This window comes from Enhydra lutris, unplaced genomic scaffold (assembly GCF_002288905.1).
Source record: "Enhydra lutris kenyoni isolate GAN:26980312 unplaced genomic scaffold, ASM228890v2 scaffoldscaffold9, whole genome shotgun sequence".
NCBI lineage: Eukaryota > Metazoa > Chordata > Mammalia > Carnivora > Mustelidae > Enhydra > Enhydra lutris.
In genome coordinates this window covers 80067677-80092434 of record NW_019154093.1, presented here as the reverse complement: position 1 = coordinate 80092434, position 24758 = coordinate 80067677, and the positions used below count along the sequence as shown (strand labels likewise).

General features: G+C 47.6%; 1 protein-coding gene across 3 annotated transcripts; it reads right to left on the bottom strand.

Annotated features, from left to right (window-relative positions):
• Positions 1–10130: 10130 nt before the first annotated feature.
• Positions 10131–22802, bottom strand: LOC111143538 (CD2 molecule). 3 transcript variants are annotated; one of them, XM_022497363.1, is made up of 5 exons: positions 22709–22802; positions 22286–22606; positions 17819–18067; positions 14359–14481; positions 10131–10902 (listed from the first exon to the last, which is right to left on the bottom strand). In XM_022497363.1, exons 1-5 carry the CDS (start codon positions 22767–22769, stop codon positions 10604–10606), a joined length of 1053 nt encoding a protein of 350 aa, XP_022353071.1. In that variant the 5' UTR covers positions 22770–22802; the 3' UTR covers positions 10131–10603. The 3 variants fall into 3 exon arrangements, with proteins under 3 accessions (XP_022353071.1, XP_022353070.1, XP_022353072.1); XM_022497362.1 differs by having other exon boundaries at positions 10131–10917; positions 22286–22585; XM_022497364.1 differs by having other exon boundaries at positions 22286–22585.
• Between the last annotated feature and the right edge of the window lie 1956 nt (positions 22803–24758).

Here is a 24758-nt window from a genome sequence, read left to right as displayed (position 1 = left end):
GAAAAATGAAATACGTAGGGCCCCAGCCCATTTGCTTCCCACTGAAATGAAACTATAAAAACAAAACAAAAACCCAAACAAAAAGCAATGTGTGATCTCAAGATCTAGAATACCTACTTTACTGAATAACAGATTGTCAGGGAGGAAACAGGCAAGGCTCTTTATTCACTAAAAGGTTAGTAGCTGGACATTCATGCTGAAATCATTGGCTAGCCTGATGGCTCTTACATGTAGGTCTCAGTCCTTACACACAGAGCTTTAACAGTCAGGGTGTAAATGAGAGTGAAATTTCAGTTATCAACCTGTGGTATGGGAGCCATCTAGGGAAGCAGGGGTCCTTCCTAGCCCCTCAGAAATCACACCAGTGGGCTCTCCTTGCCCTAGCCCTAAGACATGGATCTCCAGGATGCAATGAAGGGACTGACTTTCCTCCACGTTCTTGAAGCTTCACAGAAGACCCGCCCCTAAGAGGTAAGGGGTACGATTACTTAGGACAGGAATTTCTATGGCTGCTTGTTTCCTCTTGTGTTCGTAGAGAAACATGTCTCTCAGGTATAAGCAACAGTCCTGCTTGCATCCATTTATCTGCTCTGTGAGGACTGGAATTAATGCAATGACCATTCTGGGTCACAGACACCTTGTTTTTTCCTGAAGGTTTGTCTCCCTTGATGAGCATGTTGATGTAGGATCTTCTCATCTGAACATTTATGTGGTGGTCTTGATTAGGTCACTCTGGCATCGTTAGGCCGTTTCTGATCTTAGCAAGTGAAGACCCATGTTGCCAGCCTTGCCCCAACAGTGTCCTTTCAAGTCAACTTGGGGTGGGAGCAAACCAAAGCAGCGAGAGGGTTTGGGGGCCATTCACTAACAGAAAACCTGCCTCCTGAGACTACCTGCCTTCTTCCAAAGCTTTCTGAAGGTTGATGTTCAGTCTGCTGACACTGAGGATAGAAGGATAAAAATATTCACACTGATATCTTTGTTTTCCAGCAATTGTTTCCATATTTTCTCAAGTTCGCTCCCTGAGGGGACCACATACCATGAATGGGGAACCTGCCACAGGTCCCTGGGCTCCTCCCTTGTTGCCAACTCCCTGTCTTTCACAGATGGTGCCAGTCATCTCTTCAGCTAGACACAACCTGTGCCCCCTAGTGCCAACTCAGGAAGCACCTACCACATGTGAGACACCATGGGACTGATGGGGTTCCTGAGACAGCCCTCTGGCTCCTGAACCAGTCATGCCATACAAATGTGTTTTAATGACAAGTGGAGGAATTTGTTTGAAAATATTTAGGGAAGGCCGGTTATGTTCCAGACACCATGCTAAGTACTGGTGATTCCAAGGCCAACCAGACAAGACTCAGGACGCACAGCCCAGTGTGAAGTCGGGCTTCGAGCATGGGCCTCTAACATGTTAGGAAGGCTATAGGAGGGGACAGACGGGATGCCGTGACAAATTCCGGGAAGGGGAGCCTAGGACTCTTAAGTGTTAGGGGAGATGTGTGAAGTTTTAGGTAAAAAGAATGATGTTTAATAAGGAACAGATAGAAGTTGTCCAAATAAGACAGTAGGGCAGGCCTGTACAAGTGAAGTGAAAGGGTTTAAGTATTTTTAAATAACTGAATGGAACTCAATATGCCTAGAACTTCATGATGGGCATGAGCATGGGAGATGTTTGAGAAGCAGGCAGAAGTCAGGTTGAAGGGCTTCAGAAAAGGACTCCTACCCCGGTCTGTGGTCTACCTCGTCACGTCACCTCTGCAATTCCTGGCAACACTCCCGTCAGCTTGTGGTAGAGACAGGGAGGAGAACTAGTCCAAAGGCAACGCAAAGAGAAAAAACAAACACTTGCACAGTTTTCATTACTTATAATAGTTATGCTCTCTAAAATCACCATGACACGGAATTGGCCAACACCAAGCCATCGCTCCGAAAGGAGGTACAGGATTCGGTTCCTGTGAGCCTCTGGTCACAACATTTTCAACAACTGACCAACACATAAGCTTCGGTTGTTGTTTTTTTTTTAAGTTTTACTTATTTATTTATGAAAGAGAAAGTGTGAGAAGGGGGAAGGGCAGAGGGAGAAGCAGACTCCCCTGAGGAGCAGGGAGCCTGACTCAGGCCTCAATCCCAGGACCCCAGGATGATGACCCGAGCCGAAGGCAGCTGCTTAACCCACTGAGTCACCCAGGAGCCCCAACACAAACCTTATTTTATCTGGGTTTCTGTTTAAAGGCATCTTCTTTAAGATATATTGTTGATGTGTTAACTAGAACCCACAGCCAACAGCACTATAACTCATGCCTCAGTGAAAATTATCTAAAACACACGTTTTCTCCATAAGACACATCAGAGCCTTCTTGTCTTTAGAAATTCTAGATAGCACTTAGCACTATTACGGACTGTTTTGTTCTCCAAAATCCATACGTGGAAGCCTTCATCCCCATATTGACTGCATTCAGATACAGGTCCTTTAAAGAAGGCATTTTAAGTTAAATGAAGTTAGAAGGCTGTAACCCTTACCCAACGGGACTGGTGTTCTAACAAGGAGAAGAGGAGACACAGCTCACAGGGAAGAGGTGGCCATCTGAGAGCCAGGAAGAGCGCCCTCACCAGGAATCAGCCTCGCTGGCTCCTTGATCTTGGACTTGCAGCCTTCAGAACTGTGAGAAAATACATTTTGGGTATTTAGGTCACCCAGGCTTGTTAGAACACTCCCAAGCTGACTAATAACAACAATGAGTTTTGGGGAGGACATTTTAAATTACAAAATCACCAACCAGAAGCACAAAAGAAAAATCAAAGAGAGGAAATGGAGACAAACTTCACCAGCCTTATTTGGCTCATCTGGGAAACCATGCCCCATGCCCGCCAGCGCTCCCACACCTTTTATACTCTTACAGCATCTTGCTTTTGCCACTACACTGTTTCAGGATGTGGGATCCTGGGACTGACTTTGGGAATCCTGTGTTGCTTCTTGACTGAAATTCCCACACAAATGTGTTTCTTTTCTAATGTGGTCTGACTTTTCCAGCCTGAGGTCCTCTTGGGTTCCAGTTTATCTATCCTGTCATCTTTCTATGCTTTAAAAAGCATCTGCCTTCACACTTCCTTCTTCTTCTTTGGGTAGATTTCATTTTAATTTGGATCAAGATTTAATATGCATATAGTTTCAAGTCAAGTAGTCCCACAAAACTTATTACCAAAAAGAAAATGAACATTAATAGTAACCTCCTGATCCCCACCCCTGCAATGCCCACTCTCAAGAGAGAACCGTTTTATTTTAAGATTTTATTTATCTATTTGACAGAGAGAGAGAGAGATCACAAGTAGGCAGAGAGTCAGGCAGAGAGAGAGAGGGAAGCAGGCTCCCTACTGAGTAGAGAGCCTGATGTGGGACTTGATCCCAGAACCCTGAGATCATGACCTGAGCCGAAGGCAGAGGCTTAACCCACTGAACCACCCAGGCACCCCGAGAGAACCATTTTAAAACTGATTCTTTTGGGGCACCTGGGTGGCTCAGTGGGTTAATCCTCTGCTTTCGGCTTGGGTCATGGTCTCAGGGTCCTGGGATCGAGCCCCACGTCGGTTTCTCTGCTCAGTGGGGAGCCTGCTTCCCCTCTCTCTTTGCCTGCTTCTCTGCCTGCTTGTGATCTCTTTCTTTGTCAAATAAATAAATAAAACCTTTAAAAAAATAAAAAAAATTGATTCTTTTGGTATTTAGTTCCCTGTCTCTAAATATGATTATATAGTTGTTTCTTGACTTTTTTTTTCCATTTTAGGCATTATGTATAGACTCTCCTCCCCTAATCCTACCAGTAAAGCAACATTATAATTTGGGATAGATCAACATTCAGTGTTTATATTATTAGTGGTCATGTAAGTGATATGGACTGCCAAGTGCTATGGGATGCAGTGATTTGCTTTTCTGTGCAAGTTATTATTTTTCCTATGGTTAATTATTGTCTTTTGTTTGTTGAGTAGTGCTCTGTACTTATCCCTAATTTATTCTCAAACTCTCCCTCAGAAATGAAAATCTCCTCTCAATATGCTTAAATGTATCAGATGTTTTATTAATTTCATCTTCTTGAATAATTATCCCCTGGTCCCTTTCTCTGTACCAGTAAGTGTCTCCTTCCTTCCTTCCTTTCTTCCTCCCTCGCTCCCTCCCTCCATCCCTCCCTTCCGCCCCCCTCCCTTCCCCTACCTCCCTTTTTTGGTCCTGGTGTTCTGGAGTCTTACAGTGATATATCTTATTGTGGGTTCATTTTCTTTCATGGTGCTAGGTCCTTAGTGAGCCCTTTTCAAATGGAAACTTATATCCTTCCATTCCAGAAATGTTCTGGAATTATTTCATGGACAGTAAACTCCCTCTGCTTCCACTGTTCTCTTTCTGGATGCCCATTACTTAGATTTTGGACCTAGTAGAACTCTTCTCCAATTTAATAATCTTTTTCTTACCATTTTTTTCTTCTTTGTCCTTTTGCTCTATTGTCTGAGATGATTCTTCAGCATTATCTTCCAGCACCTTTGTTGCGTTTTTCATTTCTGCTACTGTATTTGTAATTTCCAAGAACACTCTCTGAATATTCTTTTTTCATAACACTCTATTCTTTTTTTAGTGATGCAGTATTTTCTCATCTCTTTGAGCATATTAAAGGTAGTGTGCTTTTTAAGTTTTCCTCCCTCACCTCTGATTTTTTTTTTTTTGAGCCTTTGTCTTTCATATTAGAGGCTCTATTCATTTCATGGGATTCTTTGTCTGCTCATATTTTTTTTTTAAAGATTTTATTTATTTATTTGACACAGAGAGAGATCACAAGTAGGCAGAGAAGCGGGCAGAGAGAGAGGAGGAAGCAGGCTCCCTGCCGAGCAGAAAGCCTGATGCGGGGCTCGATTCCAGGACCCTGGGATCAAGACCTGAGCCGAAGGCAGAGGCTTTAACCCACTGAGCCACCCAGGCACCCCTGTCTGCTCATATTTAAGGGAAGAACTGTAAAGACAACTCTATGTGGGTAAGAGGGGCTTAGTGACTGCAGACTTTACTCCAGGGTCATCTAGCTGGCAGGTTTCATTGGGAAACCCTGGATGTTAGTGTTGTTTGGTCTTTTAGTACGATCTTTTTGATGAGATATTTTTTAAAAAGATGTTATTTATTTATTTGACAGAAAGGGAGAGAGAGATCACAGGCAGGCAGAGAGGCAGGCAGAGGGGGAGGGGGAAGCAGGCTCCCCGCTGAGCAGAGAGCCCGAGGGGCTGGATCCCAGGATCTTGAGATCGTGACCTGGGCCGATGGCAGATGCTTAACCCACTGAGCCACCCAGGTGCCACGAGATTTTTCTTTTTTTTTTTGAGCTGATAAGTCTTTTCTAATATCCTGCTTGAAAAATGCCATAAATATTCTGCTGAGTTTCTGTAAGCTGGGTGGAATAGGAACTCAATTCCAACATTCAGTGGAAAACTTTTATTTAATCCCCCTGTTTTTAATATAGTTCCCTTCACTGAACTGCGCCTGGCATCCCCCAATCCAGAGAAAAACCCTGCAGGCCCCTGCTGGGCAGTAACTGATCTGCATGGTGTAGGGGATGGAATCCGGGATCCAACTGCTTCTTATGTAAATCTGTAACCAGCCTTTCAGTTTTAGCCTCACACATCATTCCTACTTCTGGCGATACCTTGTGCCACCAACTCCTGTGCCTTTTGAATGTTTAATGCAGTAAATCAGTTTGCACCATGGCTTTCCCCATTGCTGCCTTCAAATTGTTGTAACTTTTGAAGTCTTCTTAGTCATCCGCTGTCCTTCCCTCTGCTTTTTCCAACTGATGATGATGCCAATGGATTTTTGTTCCAGAGGATGCCAATGGATTTTTTTTTCCTCTGTTCTTTTTGTGGTTACGTCTTTTTTTTTTCTTTTTTTTTTTTAAATAAGCTCTATGCCCAATGTGGGGCTCAAATTCAAGACCCCGGGATCACGAGTTGCATGTTCTGCTGACCGAGCTAGCCAGGTGCCCCTGCTTTTATGGTTTATGTCTTCAATTTTTGAGAAGTGTGATGTCACTTTTGTTGGGTTTCAGAAGGCAGTAAAGGCTGATGCCTGAGTGAAGCTGTTACCCTTAACTAGAAATTCCCCCACTCTGTCCCTTTCATGATGACAGCCCCCTTCAATCGAGGTGCCTATGGCTGGGCTCTTCTACTGGGTCCTTTCGGACCTCCAGGATGGGTTGACTGCTTGAATCCATGAAGGCCGATTGCCCAACACCAACATTTGTCGTAACCACCTCCCCATGTTGGCTCTGACCAGTGGGTAGATCTGACGTGGACAGGTAGGCTATCAGAAAGACCAGAATTTCCCCCACCTCCCTCTCCCCTGCTTTGAGTCGCTGTGAATGGCTGCCAAACTACCTTATGGAGTCTATATAGGTCATCAGGGTGGCCCTGCTTCTGGGGCCAAGGAGGTGACAGCCAGGGTGGTGGCTCTGTCTAGGCTTTGTGGGGTGGTCTCGCTGATCACACTGATCTTTAGCTTTAATACATCTGGTATCAGATTTTATCCAGTTGTCCCATGGGGCCCAACATCAGGAAACCAACTCAGGTGAATGAAACTCACAGCACAAGTCGCCTTACCGTGTGCTTATTTATTAATTTATAATCTGCTCTGTCCCTTTCCAGTAAGTGGGCCATTTATACCTGCTCTCAGGGTTCTTCTTTTTTCTTTTTTTAAAAAGATTTTATTTATTTATTTGACAGAGGCACAGTGAGAGAGAGAACAAAAAGCAGGGGGAGTGGCAGAGGGCAAAGCAGGCTTCCTGTTGAGCAGGGAGCCTGATGTGGCGCTCGATCCTAGAACCCTGGGATTAGGACCCAAGCCGAAGGCAGACACTTAATAACTGAGCTACCCGGGCACCCTGATCTGGGGTATTCTTTTTTTTAAAGATTTTATTTATTTATTTGTCAGAGAAAAGAGAGCACAAGCAGAGGGAACAGCTGGAGGAGGGAGAAGCAGGTTCCTTGCTGAGCAAGGAGGCTGATGTGGGACTTGATCCCAGGACCCTGGGAACATGACCTGAGCCAAAGGCAGACGCTTAACTGATGGAGCCAGCCAGGCATCCCTATCTGGGATATTCTTATTCAGGCCTCAAGCCAGGTGGAAAGCCCAGATGTCTTCTGCCCAGTAGGACACACCAATTACATTTACATACATTATTTCCAGTGACTCCTTGCTCTGACCCAGTGAACCGTTCTCCTTGTTTGACAGATGAGGAAACCAGTGGTCAGTGAGGCTGAGTAAATTACTCCGGCTCTGGTACCCTTGGGCCTTCTCCCACTCTGAGCTGGAGAACCACAGAGCAAGTCACAGAGGTGAAACGGTTTCACAAGCTCACGGCAGAGTTCAGGATCTGGAAAGGCCTCTCTAATGACCTGGGATCTGAATCCTGATAGGAGACTGTGGACAGGCGAGGAGGCGAGGATCCAGGGGAACTGTGTGGGCCGCAGCTCTGAAGTGCAGGACACATGACCACACTGGCAAGCATGGCAAGTCCCAGGGGGTCCATGTAGGTGACTGCAGAGAGGGGGGCTGAGTCCACTGTCTGGCCCAGCAGCTAGGGTTAGACCGCTCTTCAGGGAGGATGGCGGGGGTGGGGTGTGTGGGGGGGGAGTGTATCAAAATGATCAAACTTTCCTACCTTCATATGACGCTCTTGGTTGCTCCCGTCCCTTGAAGTACCTGGATATTTTTTCCAATTTGGCGGACTTTCTTGTATTGGGAATTCCCCTCAGAGACTTAAATAAGTTCAATACTGGGCTGTTGCTGTTTTTATTCCAATGCTGTATTATCTGTAAGTCCTCAAGTTTGGCCAGACACCAATGAGTAATAATTTGAGGATCCTGTGTTTTCCCAACTTGAACTCCTGTTGGAATCACCTAGAGAGGCCATTAAAAACCCCAAGTTGGGCCCCAACCCAACTTACTGAATCATTAGTGTTTCTTTTACAAGCTCCCCAGTCTCTCTCTCTCTCTTTTTTACATTTTTATTTATTTAAGTAATCTCTACACACAACATGGAGCTCGAACTCACAACCCCAAGATCAGGGGTCTCACACTCCTCTGACTGACTCACCCAGGGGCCCCATTTGTTTTTCAAATTTTTTTTACCCACAGTCTGTTCTTACACAGCTGACCTGATCATTTCTCAGAAAGTCTATGCTCCAGACAGGGTCAGCGGGAGGTCACTCAACACTGGACTCGTGGGGAGACTGCAGCACAAATCTTGAGCAAAGCCCATGTTTTCTGCTTCAAAGAGGAGATTCTAGCAGGGCAGGGAATGTGGCTTACGTCTGTGGACGCCACATATGTCCACCGCCCTTCCTTTGACAGGGCTGTCCTCCCCCATTCAGTCTGGTCGCTAGTGACATATTTAGTACCCAACACTGAGAAATGGTCATTGTCTTGAGGAAGCTTTCACCGATTCTAAAAAAGCTTTTTTTTTTTTTAATTTTTTTTATTTTAACATCTCAGAAATGGGGTCACGCCTAAAAACTGTATCTTAGCATTTGTTATAATGCAACAAAGAGTGTTTTTTCTCTCTTACGGTATTGTAAAATACTGATGCCCCTTAGTTTTAAGGCTATATTCAAGCTAATGAAACCCAGTAGTTGAAAAAGGAATCACATACATATGTACACAGGGAGCTGACATGAGCCTTGCCCAGGCTGTTCCCTCTGCACGGGTGATTCTGCCCATCAACTTCACCAATGCTGCTGATTTAGTATGACTCGATTCAAATGCCACCTCCTCCAAGAAGACTTCTAGGTTGTCCCAGTCCCCCCACTCAGTGTAGATTCAAAATCCTTCCTCTGGGCTCCCGTGCTTGTCTCTGACCTCTACTTCCCAGGTTGTGTTACATTAGTCTGGTTATCGGTCCACCGCTCTCTCAGCAGACTGTGAGCTGAGTCTAGGCAAAGACGCAGTTGTACCCCTCTGTGTTCTACTCCCTAGGAGAGAGTCTGGGTACATAGATGTTCAGTGAATGTTGAATGATTGAATGACAGACTGTGGAGCAGTTACAAGCCACATATGACCTTGACCCTATGTAATTGCACCCCCGGATTTCAGAAGAAAGGCAGGGCCTGCCCTGGAAAGGTTTCATGAAGCCCAGGGAAGGCTTCATGAAGGGAATGGGAATGAACCATGCTGGCAGGACAGCTGATGGACTGTTTCAGGATTGTCGTGAGGAAGAAGAGGGCAGAGCTAAGACCTTCCCCTTTCCCACCCGGTGGGTCCTGGGATGACTGCTCTTTGGCTGGATTTGATGTGTGAATTTCAGGAGGCTGTGGGCACTCATTCATCCTCACCCTTGAGATTAACTCCCGGTACCGACACAGGAGACACTGAGGCTCAGAGGCAGGCGCGGTTCCTCCCTGAGCGAGCTCTCACAGGAAGTCCTGAGTACACATAGGCTTTGCGGTTTAGACCTCAGAGCTTCCTGCCAGATCTTGACAAGGTTTAGCAAGTCTAAGAAGCCAGGAGAAGGAGGGCGGACGGGACCACAAACATGGCACCAAACATTTCAAAGCAGGTGCCTGTTCACTGCCTATTGTTTTAAGACCTTAACTGAAAACTGTTTTGTTTTTCTTTCCACTTCCCCCCGTACAGCTAGCATGGCTGCTGGCTGGGGATGGGGGGTGATCTTCGCCTTGTGGCCATGTAAGACCCTGGGGACTTGATGCCCCAGAGGTGACTCTGAGCCTGCCCTTTGCTATGTTTGATAGCCTCACAGCACCTGTGGGAGTCACGATTCCCTTCCTACCAAGGATGATTCTACAGACCGCTGTGACTATGTCTGAACCGTCAAGGGAGTAAGACCCAAACGATTACGTTTGCTGGTGCCTCTTGGTCCCAGTTTGCACGTAGAGGTTTCAATGCATTAGACAGATCTACCAATAGCTTGTTGGGCCAGCTTTGCAGCCGAGACCTGGGGAACATGTTCTGGTGGCATGATGGGGGGAGTCGGTGGTCCAGGTGAACCGGGGTGACCAAACATGATCCTGCTGTCACACCACTCAGCCTCTTTCTCACCCAGCAGCTTGCTGCTGCGTTTCTTTCTACAATGAGCAGACACTGGGTCAAATCAAAACTTTTATTTCACTTCTCCCCTTAAGATGGTGGGCAAGTGTTCACTAGGCACAGAAGAAACCCAGCAGTCTCTCTCGGGCAGGTCGGCCACTTGCAGCGAGCCACAGGGGCGGTGAGACATCTCCTGTCTGTGCATGAGCCAAAGAGGAGGCAAGGAGAGGTCTAGAACTTTGTGCTCGGTGGCCCGTCATCCCGATGCTAGCCCTTGAATTGCTAGCCCTTCCTGGCGTGATGAGGATCCGGGAGGAGGCCAGAGGCTCCAGGTGTCCGTGCACGTGGAGGAGCTGGGAGATGCGGGCACAGCCATGGCCCATAAGCCCAGCGGGCGGTAATCCTAACCGGCAGAATGCACTTGATGCAAGCGCGGGTGCGGATCCTGCGCGGCGGGGAAACCACCGTGCCTTCATGGGAAAAAACAATTCCTATCTCTTTGAATTCAAGGAAGGGAACACCATGCCAGGTGACAGAATTACGAGTTTTCAGTGGTCCCGTGGGGAGGTTTTGGTTGAACTCGAGGCCTGGGGAGGGGAGGACCTTTCTGCTGGTGAACTTGTGTGGCCGATGCAGGAGGAGCCTTCTTCTGCGGGTGGTGGTGGACACGGTGGCTCGGAGGCGGGGGCCGAGGACAAGGGGCCTGGGGCCGATGACTAGGTGGTGGAGGAGGCTGGCACACGGCTGGGTTTTGAGGAGCTGCTCCTGGGACCTGGCGGGGTTTCTGGCGTCTTTTCTTGGAGGTTACTCTGCATGTTCTTACCTCCAGCTCTTCATCTGCAACAATAAAACCTGTGAGAGTTCTCTTGGTGAGATAGGGTCAAGGTCACGATTTATTGAGTGTACCACCTACCTACGAGATGTCATGCTAACTGTGTGGGGGGAAGCAGTGAGGAAGCAGAAGCCACTCTAACCCTATACAATTTCCAAGTCCTGCAGGGGAGACAGAAGCGCCTACCAGCAGGGTAAAGTGAGAGCCCCAGGCTTTCGGGAACTCAGGGAACCAGAGGCAAAGAGGCAGCTAGAGGCCTTTGTGCCTTTCTGCCCTGGGCATGGAGAGGGCACTCAGATCTCAGAGCCCATCCTTTGGGTTACCCTAGAGACCATGCCCTGAGAGCACCTTGGGGTTAGAGCTCTTAGGATAGGAGCTCCAGAATCAGAGGGGACGTCAGTGACCACCTGCTTTCAGGTGGGTTTCCCTGTGAGCTCTGCCTTTCATGCAGTTCTTGCTCTAAGACAGCCCTCATTCTGGTGAGGGGCTGGAATATAGGCAATGGGCCCTTTAGCCCTCAGAAACTTGCTAGTTTCTCAGAAATTCATAAGCAAGTCCCATCCTCTTGGGCTTGGGAGGACAAGAATTTCTTGGCCTATCACCCCTCTGGGATTTTCCATGATATGTGACAGCAGTCCACGAAGATGGGCCCACAACTCCCAATAATGCGGTTATTCCTTTGATGTTTTAAAACTACAAGGCGGGGGGTAGGTGAGGGTGCCTGGGTGGCTCAGTGGGTTAAAGCCCTGCCTTCGGCTCAGGTCATGATCTCAGGGTCCTGGGATCAAGTCCCACATCGGGCTCTCTGCTCGGTGGGGAGCCTGCTTCCCCCTCTCTCTCTGCCTGCCTCTCTGCCTACTTGTGATCTCTGTCAAATAAATAAACAAAATCTTAAAAAAAAAAAACTACATAGGGAATGCATGAGGAGGCTCAGTTTCTCTAGGCCTGAAGGGCCCCTCTGGCCCTCCAGCCTCTGCTGGGCTTCAAGGACGGTGTCCCACTCCCTCTGTCCAAAGCCATCCTTGCAGGGCTCCCACGGGAGGTAGGAAGAGAATGTTCTCCTGGGGCCTGTGAAGTGTCCATCGCGTTGACATGGGCATGTTCAGCTTAGGAGCCCTGGTCCCCTCAGAATATGGCCATGTAATTTCCGGTGAGGATGTCAGGGGCACAGCCTCCTCTGAGCGCTAGAAATCCAGGTTTTAGGCAGTTTCCACATGAAGACTTAGAGTCCAACAATGTGGCTGTGACGCAGGAGGGCCACAGTGCTCTAAGCACAAAAGGCAAAGGGCACGGAAAGAGAAAAACACATCCTCTATGCCATCTCTGATGCCCCGAGGAAGCTGAGGGCAGGCCGGGAAGCTGTGGAGAGGACTCTGACCCCGACCAAGTCCAGTTCCCTGCCATGTGGTTTTGGAGAAGCCGCCTCATTGCCTCTAAGGCAAGCTCGGGCTGCCCATTTGCTTGGGAGTCTGTTCACCCCCTGTTCTGTACATTTGTCCTTCACGCATTTATTGCCCACCTTCTAGATTTAGGAGCCATTGCTAAGTAGCAGCAATGGCTCAGATACAAGACAGTAACCGGACAAGATACTTGCCCTCAGGAAGCCTAAAATCAAAGGACCGGGAACCAGGACTGCAAACCACAATGTCAGTCTCTGGTAAGAGCCCAGAGTCACCAGAGAGGTGCAGACAGAGCCTCATGAGCTCTGGGGGGAGGAGTTGAGTACGGCCAAGCGGCCGAGCCCCCAGGCTGCATTGCACAGACAGGTGAGCTGTGGTTCTCAGCAGCCTGCCTGGCAGAGCAGGACCGGGGAAGGGCCCAGCATGCCCACCCTGGTCATGGCAGCCACTGCCCAAATGTCTGCTCCCGGGAATTAATCCAGGCCTAGTGTTCTCTTTCATCTCACCTCCTGGTTCTGCACCCAGGGCCCAGGCTAGGGTGAAGCGAGTAAGGGAGCCAGGGCACATAATGGAAGGGCACTCACTTCTAGGGGTGAGCAAGGGCAGAGTAGGGGCTGAGGGTGATGGTCTCCTTCAATGGCATGGAACTCCTTGTCTGTCTCACCCTAGTCCTGACTCAACCCACTGGCCATAGGACGTGGGGGAAATCATTTAACCACAACGAGCTTAAATTTTCTCATCTGTATGAGTATTATCTATCTCAGAAGATGACTTGGGAAGTTGGATACAATAATGAATGCAAAGCATTATATTGCAGAGGTTAGTCCCTGGCTCAAGTGATCGCTTTGTCAATGTGAGCTAATTATTGTGTTGAAAGCTGGGATTGCCTTGTCACGGGCTTGGAGGACTATGTGATCATTGACCCTCAGGCAATGGAGAAAGGGCTTTTGCAAGGGGACTTTGACAGAAAATAGCCTGAACAGGGCACAGAGGCGAGGGAGCCCTGGGTTCCCACAGGACTAACAAGGAATTCTGCTCCATGTGGACAGAGAGTACTGGAAAGATGGCAGTGGAAACATGGCGCCACGCTGGGGGCAGTGACCCGAAGGGGACCCAAGGTGAGAAGTCTGAAGTAAGGAAGCCAAGTCCAAAGAGAGCCTAACACCACCCCTGCCTGGGCAGGTTCAGCCCAGGTCCTTGTTTGGGTGGTGCTGCAGGCCACTGGCGTGGGCATCCTGGGCCTTCTCTAGGGGGAGACCCAGAGTGAGAGGACCCAGTCCTGCTGGGAATGTCAGATTGCACAGAATCCGAGGGGACTGCTTGCCTGGCTGCCTGTCTTGTTGTGGCTGGATGTACCCTGCGGGGCCCACCTGCAGCATGGGGTCCTGGCACCCCCAGAGTCTGCAGGGACACCTCCTGTGCCATTCTCTGAACTCACTGTCTTGGGTGGCCTGTGCTCTAGGAGCGAGCTCCCTACTTATGAGCATGACATTTTCATTCTTGCTGGGTTGTTGGATAGGCCTGATTTGAGGAAGAAACAGTCCCAGCACCAGCACATCCCCTCTGATCACCAAATTGAAAAAGGGGGTATAAGTCCCTGGTTTTAGACCACATGTGTCCTGTGGGCCCCAGAAATATTGCCTATGTTCCTAGGAGCGTGGTTCTGAACACACCTTGCCCCCCTCCACCCCCACCTAAAGGGAGGAAGAGATGTTTGCTTATGTTTTGAAGCCAATCATTCTACCCATGTAGAGATGTGTGGTTCATTCAAAATATGTCCACACAGGGCTTCAACCAAGCCAGCCTTGGTGGTGGATTCCAAGGGGCCAAGCAGGATCTGGCTTCTCAACGTTCTCCCACTGTCACCACGGAGAATTTGTTTTTCAAAGATCAAGCTAACCAGAGAATGGAAAAACCTGTAACTGCCGGTTATAACCCTTGACATTCTGAAACTCCCCATCTCCATCATCTTCCTTCTAGACTTGCAGTGTCATCCCCATGAGTTGTTTCCACGGGGATTTTGCCCTGGGCCTGCTATGGGACAGAAGCGGGGGACCTTACCATGTCTCCTATCATTCTGTTTTCTCCTCTTGTTGATGTAGAAAATGAGTAGTATCACAAAGATGAAGAAGATGAGACCTCCTCCACAGATGCCAATGATGAGATAGATGTCCAGAACCTTCTCTGCAAGAGGGACAGAAATGGACAGAGGTGAGGGGCCCTAGGCCGAGGAGCTGTTTCATGGCTCTGGCCAAGGACTCCCACTTCCCACGTGAAGGAGATAAAAGAGCCTCCTGGGGCTTTTCCACCTCAGAAAAGCCAAACTCAAGAAGGCTGTCGGTTGTGTTGATCTCTGAAAGGGCACAGAGTCTGGGATAAGCCCCCCAGATGGCTCCTGGGGTGGGGGGCTGCTGCTCTGCTCTAGAAATGCCAAATTCTTCATGTGCTGGGCGTTGCCCATCATCCTCTGCCCCCCTCTCAAGGAGCATGTCACAGAAGTTTCGCTCTGAGAAGGAGTTGAAGGACAATCAAAGGACACTTTGCAGACCTTCAGTTGCCGCACCTCAATGAGGATAACCACTCAGTGTAGAGAGAAATGGGTTTGAAGCCATTGCCTCTTCTAGGCAGGAGCTGTGTGAACTTTGGCAAGCTACTCCACCTCTCTGAGCCTGTTCCATTCGGCATACAAAGGAGATCAGGAAACTTGCATCACAGGGTGGCTGTTGGAGGTCAATCAGATAATGGATGTGAAAGTGCTTTGTAAACTGTAAAACAACACACAGAGGCAAGTTCTGGCTCTTAGTAGAGCTCTGTGCACCAGTGTTTCTGGGAGCTGTGTCCTCAGGAGAGGGACTGGCCACCTGCCCTTGGTGAGTCAAGCGCAGTTAGAGAGGCCACAGCTGGGGCCGGGTGTCAGGGGACTCGTGCATCTGGCGGATAAAGTGGAGCTCAGCCAGCATCAGAAGGAAACCCTCTTCCAGCCAAACATCCCTCGGAAGACCCTGATACATGCAAATCCCAGAATGAGCCCTGGGAGTAAGTCAGAGGCCCAAAAACCAAACCAAACAGATTTTCTGACAGCAACAGTCTGTTAATTCTCACTTTCGTTCCTCATCTTATTTCCTCTCTGCTCCACTCTTGGCCTGCCACTAACACAACCTCCCCTGCTCTGTGGACAGAGGTGCTTCCACTGGAACATTCCATGGGACCAAGAAAGCACTGGGGTCCTTGAAGGCTCCGCAGGCTGGAGCCAGGGGCTGCAGGAGTCTCTCTCCGGCTGACCTTCCCAGGGTCTGACCTGGTGGGAATAGGTCAGAGAGCACGGTCTGGGCCATGCAGCCTCCGCTCAGCTCCTCTGAGTCCTCACACCGGGGGGCCCCACACCTCTGTCTGGGGGCACTCATGGAAGTGGAGGCACGCCTCACACTGTCCATTCACAGGTCTGTCCAGCAGGGCCCTCCACGGCACCTGGGGTGCTCTCGGCAGGGAACATTCCAGCAGGTCTCAGAGGAAGCTGGGGCTCCATCATTCAAAACCACATCCTCACCATCTCTAAATCTAAGCCTACGACTTCCTGCATGCCCTCATGGAGGTGATGCCCCCATGAGTCCACGTAAGGTGGTCTTTCTGTATCCATTCCTGCTCCTCCCTCAGTGCCTTGGTTTCAAGGATATGCTCGCTTTTGCTGAGTCAAATGGGTGATCTTTTCCTTGCCTCTCCCTGACTTGGACCGTGAAGGTGATCCCTTTGAAGGTCTTCAAAAGCACGTGGACCTCCCCCACCCCCCACCCCCATCCCTGATGCACAGAGATTTCTATACTGGTGGGATCTGGTTAGAATAAACATGAAGAAATGGGTTGCCAAATAAACCACAGGAAATGCAGTTACATTTGAATTTCAGATAAACAATGAATAACTTTTAGTAGAAGTATGTCCTTCCCGGAAGGGAGAAAAGAGGCCGTGAAGTCAAGGAAGGGCAGCTTTGCTCACTGCGCCTTCATGATGGGGGGTTATGGAGTCATGGCTGGTGGGCTGACATGGGGGAGTGAAGTGATGTCCCTCTAAGCGTGCAATGGGCAGCCTCCAGCCCTCTGGTATTCCCATCTTTGTGCAATCCCCTCCTATGCACATGGGCTGGGCTTACTGAGTCGCTCCTGAAGAACAGAATATGGCAGATGTAATGGGATAGTACCCCTGAGACTAAGTTACGAATAGACCTTGGCGTTTGCCTCATGCACTCCCTCAGGCTCTCTCTTAACCTGCCCTGAGGACAGCTAGTAGCCATATTGTGAGGCGGCCCGGCGGTCCCTGAGAGCAAGCCCTGATGTGGGTCCTCCCCGCACAGAGCCTGGACCCAGCCCACCCAACTGTGGTCCCAGCTGGCCTCCTGACTGCAGCCGACTGTAAGGACCACAACTGCCTGGGGAAGACTCTCCCAGACTCATGACTCACAGAAACTGCAAGACAGTCTTTGGTCTTTTAAGCCACCAACAAAGATAATTTGTGGTGCAGTGGCAGATAACTCCTTCAAGGCCTATATAAGAAAGCCTCACGTCTGATTCCATACCAGCTCCAGGGCTGTTTCCTGAGGTAACTCAGCAGCCATAGTCCCTGTAGAATCTCAGGGCCTCTGGCTGAGGAACTACTTTTCTGTGTTCAGTCTCCCTTCAGAGGGGTTAAGCAGACAGAGTGCCAGACGAGGAAACTGAGGGATCACGGGGTTCATTCTCTTTGTGGACCAGGAGGCTGAAACCCAGAGAGGGGAAGGAACTCGGACAAGGTAATCCCACTGAATTTGGGCAGACATGAACTAGAAGTCCAGGCCTCTGGTTCCCAGAGCTCCCCCTAGGCAGGCTGCCTCTCAAACTCTACTTCTGGGACTCATGTCAAGCAGGACTCTGGGGGATGAGCTTACACTCCTGGGTTTCAGGACTTCCTGACGTGGGGCTGTCAGCTCTATGGCAAGAGGAACATTGCCTCACCGTGTCCACCATCCTCCCTGGCCTTGAGCTCATCCTCTCTCCATGCCCCTCACTTCTGGATTTCTACTCTGGCTCCTGATAGGAGGTACTGCCCATCACCCCTCCAGAAAGCAATCTTTTTTGCTCCCTTTTCCATCATTACCCTGGGAGTCACAATCCTGGTCATTGACTACCTGAGGGACCTCAGGCAAATCAGTTGACCTCTCTGGGAAATGGGGGTTTGCATGAGATAACCTCTATAGCTCTTTCTAGCTCTTCAACTGGGCAATTCTTTCTCCCAGAAGAGGATCTTTGTAATTCTCCAAGGTGACATGATGCTCTGTGGAGCCCACGATGGGTAACCATAGAAGACCACCTTCTGTCTCCTCCAAGGCTTCCCTTAGAGGTTTCTAGAAGGAAGTGTGTTCTCAGTTCTCACCCTGAACCCAGGCTGCCTCCCAGCCTGGAGACCCAGGCACTAGAGTGAGTCTCCGCCCTGGACCTGGTAGACTGTGTTTGCGAACTGAGCTCAGGATTTCTGACCAGTGCTTGCCACGCACCTGAACAATTGATGGTCATCGTTCTGCTTTGCTCACTGACTTTGTTCTTGGCCGTGCAGTTGAATAACATACTCTGTTTGGTCATCCAGATGTTCGTGGCAATCTTTTGAGAAATAGTTTTGGCCACAGCATTATCTAATGGTTTATTATCTAGATGCAGCATTAATTTGGGGTCAGTGCCGCTTCTTATCTCACAGGTCAGGCTCCTATTGATACAACTCCAGAACATCACAGGTTCTGAAACCGCCTCTGGGGGAAAAAAAAAAAAGATCCAGTTCATATTAGCTAATTTTCCGATTTTAGTAGACATACTTATTAATAGAGGTGGGGAATGGAGTTAGTTTGGGACCAGGGAACAGTTTCCAAGACCACTAGCTATTTTTAAAAATCCTTTTTCTTTTTTTGATACAGCACATTCAGCACATTTTTTTGGTGAAGTTTATAGCTACAGTACATGAGTAAAAAAAAATATATATATATATATACACACACACACACATACATACATACATATATATATATATCGCAAGTGTTTATGTGCTATTTTATACCTTAAAATGTTTTCACTTACATGATATCATTTAATCCTAACAAGCAGAAGAGGTTGATGTTTTCTTGCCATTTACAGAGGCCATACCCAAGACCTGGGGTTAAATGGTGGACTAAGAGCATCCACTAATAAAGGACAGATCGGGGAGGAGCCCTCTCCTCCAAGTCCAAGTTCAGTAGCATGGATACAGTGGTTAACATGTCCTGATCCCCACAAGCCCGAGGCACGGGCAGTGCTTCAAAGCAGCATAGGAACCCTAGCCTGGAGGCATCGTTCCATGTGTGGTCTGGGATCTTGGTCCCAAACGAACCCCACCCCCACTCATCCGTCAGGTCTTGGGAGCAGAGGGCCGGGCTGGGATGAGTGGGCACCAGCCCCTTTCCCCACCCAAAGCTGCTCCGCCCCTTACTGTGCCTCAGCGGACCTTACGACCTTATCTGTAAGAGATGGATAATAAGGAAGACACGCCCTGGCTGTCCTAACAGGGACAATATGTGACAGAACCCTGGGCAAATCGTTAGGTACTGACATTATTGGTGGCCACTGTTATGGTCATAATCCCAAACTCCCTGTCTCTCTTTTTCTGACACCATAATATGACAAGGGTGTGGCATGAAAGACAAAGCCCTTGGCTTCAGACGGGGCCCGTCCAAATCCTAACTCTATCACTTCTTAGCTAGCGTGACCTTCTCCTTTTTGTTCTCCTCTGTCCTCCATATAACCCTTACTTTCCCCGGGCTTGCCACCTTTCTCTCAATTTCTCTCCATTCATTATGCAGCCAGATGGCTTCTTTTTCAATGACTCTCTTCCTCCCTGCCTTCCAGACAATGTATCTTCTCCATGAACTTTCCCATCAGATTTCATTTCTGCCCTAGTATATCTGCATGTAGAAATTCATTTTTCTCCCCATCCCAAGATTCTGTGTGATCCAAAACGAAGAAGATGGAGAGTCTACAAGGCAGTCAGTATAGAGTCTAGGGGTCAAATCAAGGTGTTTACTTGCCTCTTCAAAATGGAAAGAATCTTTTTTCTATTTATAACAGTGACATCCAATCATTGTAAAGATTGATCAGATGCAACAAAATGTTTCAAGATTAAAAATCACATGCAAGGGCACCTGGGTGGCTCAGTCGGTTAAGCGTCTGCCTTTGGCTCAGGTCATGATCTCAGGGTTCTGGGATCAAGCCCCACATCGGGCTCCCTGCTTATCAGTTTGCTTCTCCCTCTGCCCCGCCCCCTGCCCCTCCCCCTACTCATGTGCTCTCTCTCTCTCAAATAAAACAATCTTTTAAAAAAAATCACAAGCAATTCTACTACCAGAGCCAATAATTCTTAATATTTTTAGTAGACATACAAGGTGATTTCTACATATAATACCCATATAAGTAATGTTTTAAAAACTAAAACTGGATCATGATTTTGTAGTCTGCATACTTCCTCCTTACTGATGATCTATTGTGAAATTCTTTCCTTTATGAGCATCGATAAATATTCACCTCTACCATCTTTTTAAATGATGTATTCTTAATTTAATGAATAAGTCTGTAACCACTGGGGACTTTGCAATCCTTTCCAGCATTTCACTAATATAAGCCACACGGCGATGAGCAGGCTCTTGAAGCCATGTCTTTGGACAAGCTCTCTGTAAGGTGGCTTCCCGGAAGGGGCATGGCTGGATCAAGGGAGGGCACATCACATCGATGAGAACTCCTTAGTTCTAGGTTGTTAGGATTTATTCATTCTTCCCCTAACACATGCTTTTAAGAGGGTTTCCAGTGCCTCTTCAGCCAGCGGCAGCAGCGCCCTCATTAAGGAGATAGGGGTACAGAGACCAAAGCTACGAAAAGCATGAAGAAACAGGGGTGGGGGAGGGCACTGGCACTGCACAATGGGTATTGGGTCCGAGGTGCTGGGATCTTTGCTTAGCTGTCTCACTGAATGTCCCGTGGAGTAATTATTACAAAGAGCAGACTCAGAGCAGACATGTGGCAAGTCATGGAGACCAGACCACACACTGAATTAAGATGCTGTGTGACATTGGCACACACAGACACACGCTCAGCAGGTGGCTGTTGTGTTACAGAAAGATCTCTGTCTTTGGGCCAAGGAATGTGGAGTTTATTCTGGGGGTAATGAAAATGTTCTAGTCAATTGTGTGCCAGTTGCACAACTCTGTGAATATACCAGAAGCCGTTGAATTGTACACTTTAAGTGGGTGAACTTCTGGTATGTGAATTCTATCTCACTAAAGCTGTTCCAGGGGGAAAAAAAATGTCACCACCCTTGTTAAGACAAGCCCTGGATTTGTACCCTGACTCTGCTCCTGCCAAGCTGTGAGACTTGGGAGAAGTCACTTCTGTGTCCCTGTAGATAATAAGAGGATAATAACAACTAGCTCTGGGGATTGTCAGGAACCTTAAGTAAGATTGTGGAGCAAAGCACTCGACGCCAAGCTGGTAAGCCCTTATCACTGCCTTACTAGACAAGACATGTGAGGCTTATGTTCCAGAAGGGAACACTGGAGCCCATATGGACAGGAGTCATGAGATCTGGGTTCCCAGAGCCTGTAAGCAGCTCTCTTCCAGCTCCATTCTCAGTCCCGCCCCATTTCTGGAATGTGCTCTCCCTTCAAGGTTGCGGGGGACTAGGGTACCAAGAATTGTCATTTGCCCCTGGAACGGGCACATCAGGGATCACTGGAGCGGAGGCTGCTGCCAGGCCCATGTGCTGAGAGCAGGGCTGGAGGGTGATCCTGGGACGGGAAAGCAGCCCTGGTTCTAGCTCATTTCCTGTGTGAAGCAGAGAAATACTGTTTTTTGCCCACTGAATCTCTGGTTTATGCTCTTGCGGGCGTTCTGGTCTCCAGATGCTTCTTCCCCTTCTCACTTCTTCTCACCCCCGGCCAAGTGTTCCTAGACTTTGAACTTCAATGTAATTTCCATTTCACTTTCTCTTCCTAGCCTCCTGCACCCAAACCATCTTGCCCAACCTTTCTCCGCCCAGTGTCCTAGGCATACGCTTACTTCCTCATGTTGCAGGCACCCCTTATCGACTCCGGGGGCCCTCAGGTTCTGGCTGCCCATTAGGGTCATCTGGGGAGCTTTAGCACTTACTGATGCCCAGGACCCATGCCAGGAAATTCTGATTTGATTGGTCTAGGCTGGGCCCTTGGCCCCGGTAACTTTTCCTAGTCTCTGTTGACTCGAACAGACTACCTGAGTTCGGAATCCCCAAGCAGCGCCCCCACCCCCACCCCCCACCTCCTTTGGACGGCGGCTGCAGCAGCTCCCTGACTTGTCTTCAGGACACATGCCAGCTCTCCCAGGGCATCCCATACATATGGCCACACCTGGTGTGTTTTCTACAGCAAGAGCAAAAGTCATCTTCCTCTCTTGATCACCCTGATGGTGAGCAGATCTGAACCAAGGGCTCTTCATCTTTAAATTCATAACTTCCAGCCCCTTCCTGCCATATAATGATTCTTCCAGGGCACCCTGGTTTGAAACGTTTCTGTGGATGGAAGACCTCCTGCTCTCCAGTTAGTCTGCCCCACACCCAGCTTGCTCCTTCCTCATCCTCCTGAAGTGACCACTTTTCCCTTCTGCCCACCTGTTCCTCTCCTCCTGATTGATGGCACCTTAAAGGAGGTTCTACATGCAGATCACATCCCCGTAACCAGTGAGGAGAGGATTTTAGGCAAAGAGAATTGTGGTTCTATCAGCTGCGTATTTCCCCACGTGGAGATTCCATCTCTTCCACAGACGGAGCCTTCACTGAGGTGGGAGAGATCATTACATCTCTTTTAGGGATCCCCCAAGGCCAAGGTCAGGCTGGACCCATTCCATACATGCTATTCCCCAACTTGCTAAAGGGTACCCAGACTGGGATGGAGGAATTTGGGGAAACAAAGACTTACCTTGAATTATCAATAGAAATGTTTCGGTCAAGACATTCTTTCCAATTTTATCATATATAGTAACCTTGTAGGTATCATGGTCCTCTGTCTTTAGCTGTTTAATTCTCAGAGCTCCGTTTGTTGATACACTATATCTTCTAGATGTCTCTTTAAGCTTGCCCCCTTTGAGTCGTGCAATCCTGGCTTTTCCGTTGTCCCATAGTATATCATCTATACTGTCACTCATTTGAAAATTAGAAATGTTCAGTTCAAAGTCAAGACCCAGGGTACCCCAGACAATCTTGTGTTCATGGGCTGCACCTATAAAAAGCAAGACAGTTCCTGAGATCTTGAGACGCACGGCCAGAGACAGTGGGGCCACGACCTCTGACTCTCAGGCTCACTTTAGCATGCTCACTCCATTGGAGACCCACACCAACTTACCTTTGGTAGAAACGATGAAAATCAGAAGAGAGCTGGCTAAGACTTGATAGGCGAGGCTCATCTTTAGGGTTAGTTTCCTTGTTATGACTCTAAGCTCTTCCTGCAAAAGGAACTGAACTTAGACCAGTGGAATCCACCCTCTGAGAGCTGAACCACGTGCCTCTTTTTTACTTCTTTTACAGTTAGCATAAAACACACAGACAGACACACTCACACACACACACTCAGCAAACCAACCTGCTGATGGGCTCCTTTACCAAAGCAGGTGTGTTTATCATGCGTGGGTGTCTTCTTATCTCATTTTAATCCTCACAACAGTTGGGTGGGTTTTGTTACCCCACCAAAGAGAAAAGGAACCTAGAGGCTAAGTAAATCTCTCAGGATCCCCCTTCGGTTAACAAGGAGCCAAATTTAACCATGCAGACTGCTTCTATCCATTCCCCTATGCTGCCTCCAACAAGGCATTTTTTACGTTGTTTTTTACGTTCTAAAACAGTTGTTTTTTATGTTCTAAAATTCTTTGTGATTAAAAGGACACATAAATGGACTCTCAGCTGTAAATGCTTGAAATCCCCAGATCTTACATTCAGCACACGTTACAACTCCGCTGAAATTCAGTTAGGTAAATGAGAACCTGTTCCTAAGCAAACAAAAATAGAGCTGGGGAATACTATCCAACTACCAGAACGAATCATTCAGAGCATTTACGATGGTTAATACTACAGATGGTTAAGGAAAGGAAGAGATAAAGAGAAAAGGGGAAATGACAGAGGACTCAGAGGGGAAAAGGGAAGAAATCTGTGATTCAGGGAGAGAAATAAAGTGAGGTATTGGATGCACTCAGGGAAAAAAAAAAAAAAAAAGCACTGAGAGAGCCAGCCATGGCAAAAAGGGACACCCAATGACAGATTTCCAAAGTAAATGTCCAGTTTTGCACTGGACACAATTGATCACATAAAAATGGGGCATTTATTTATAGGCAAAGAAATGGACAAAGGGAAAAGACATGATGGAAAATATTTGCAATATATATGAAAAATTGTTAATATCCAAGAACATAAATTATACCTATTAGTAAGAAAAAAAAAACCTCAGTTTTTTAAGTGGGCAAATGAACAGTTTGTAGAAGAAATGTTTAATAGAAGAAATGTTAAAATTTATGAGAGGACACCTAATATAGCCGTGAAATACCATTAGCACCACCAGATTGGCAAAATTAGAAAAGATAATAATTTACATTATTGACCAGATTATAGAAAGAAACATGCACCTTCATACAATATTGAAGGGACTATAAAGCCATACATCATGGGGGATGGAATTTGGCAATTTCTGCTAAACTTCTATATATGTGTATGTGTGTATATATATATATATATTACACAGTAATTTTAATTTGAGAAATCTATCCTACACAGATATTTAAATAAATGTGCAAAAATTCTGCTCAAGGACGTCTGTCATAGCATTTTTTTTGAAACAGAAAATTGCAAACAACTAAAATGATGGTAGATTCATATTATGAAATATGGTATAATGGTTCAAATAGAATAAAGAAGACCAAAAAGTGACAATTATACTGTATCACATCACCTTATATAATTAGTGTATACATGGAAAAAAGTCTGGAAGGATTCATGCTGAACTTTTAACAGTGCTCCTCTTTCAAAACTTAGATGTCAAGGAGGCTGATTCAAAATTTGCACTTTTTACTTTACCATCTTCTGTGAGCTCAGAAATCCTGGTAATCAACACATTATTTTTGTAATGAAAAGTTATTTATTTATTTTTAAATAAAGGATACTCCAGACATGCATGTGTTTTCAAAGTGTATGCAGGGTTGGGGCGCCTGGGTGGCTCAATCAGTTAGGTATCTGCCTTCAGTTCGGGTCATGATCCCAGGGTCCTGGGATCCAGTTCCACATCAGGCTCCTTGCTCAGTAGGGACCCTGCTTCCCCCTCTCCCTCTACCTGCCGCTCTGGTTGCTTGTACTCTCTCTCTCTCTGTCAAATAAATAAATTAAATATTCCATTTCCTGACAGCACACGG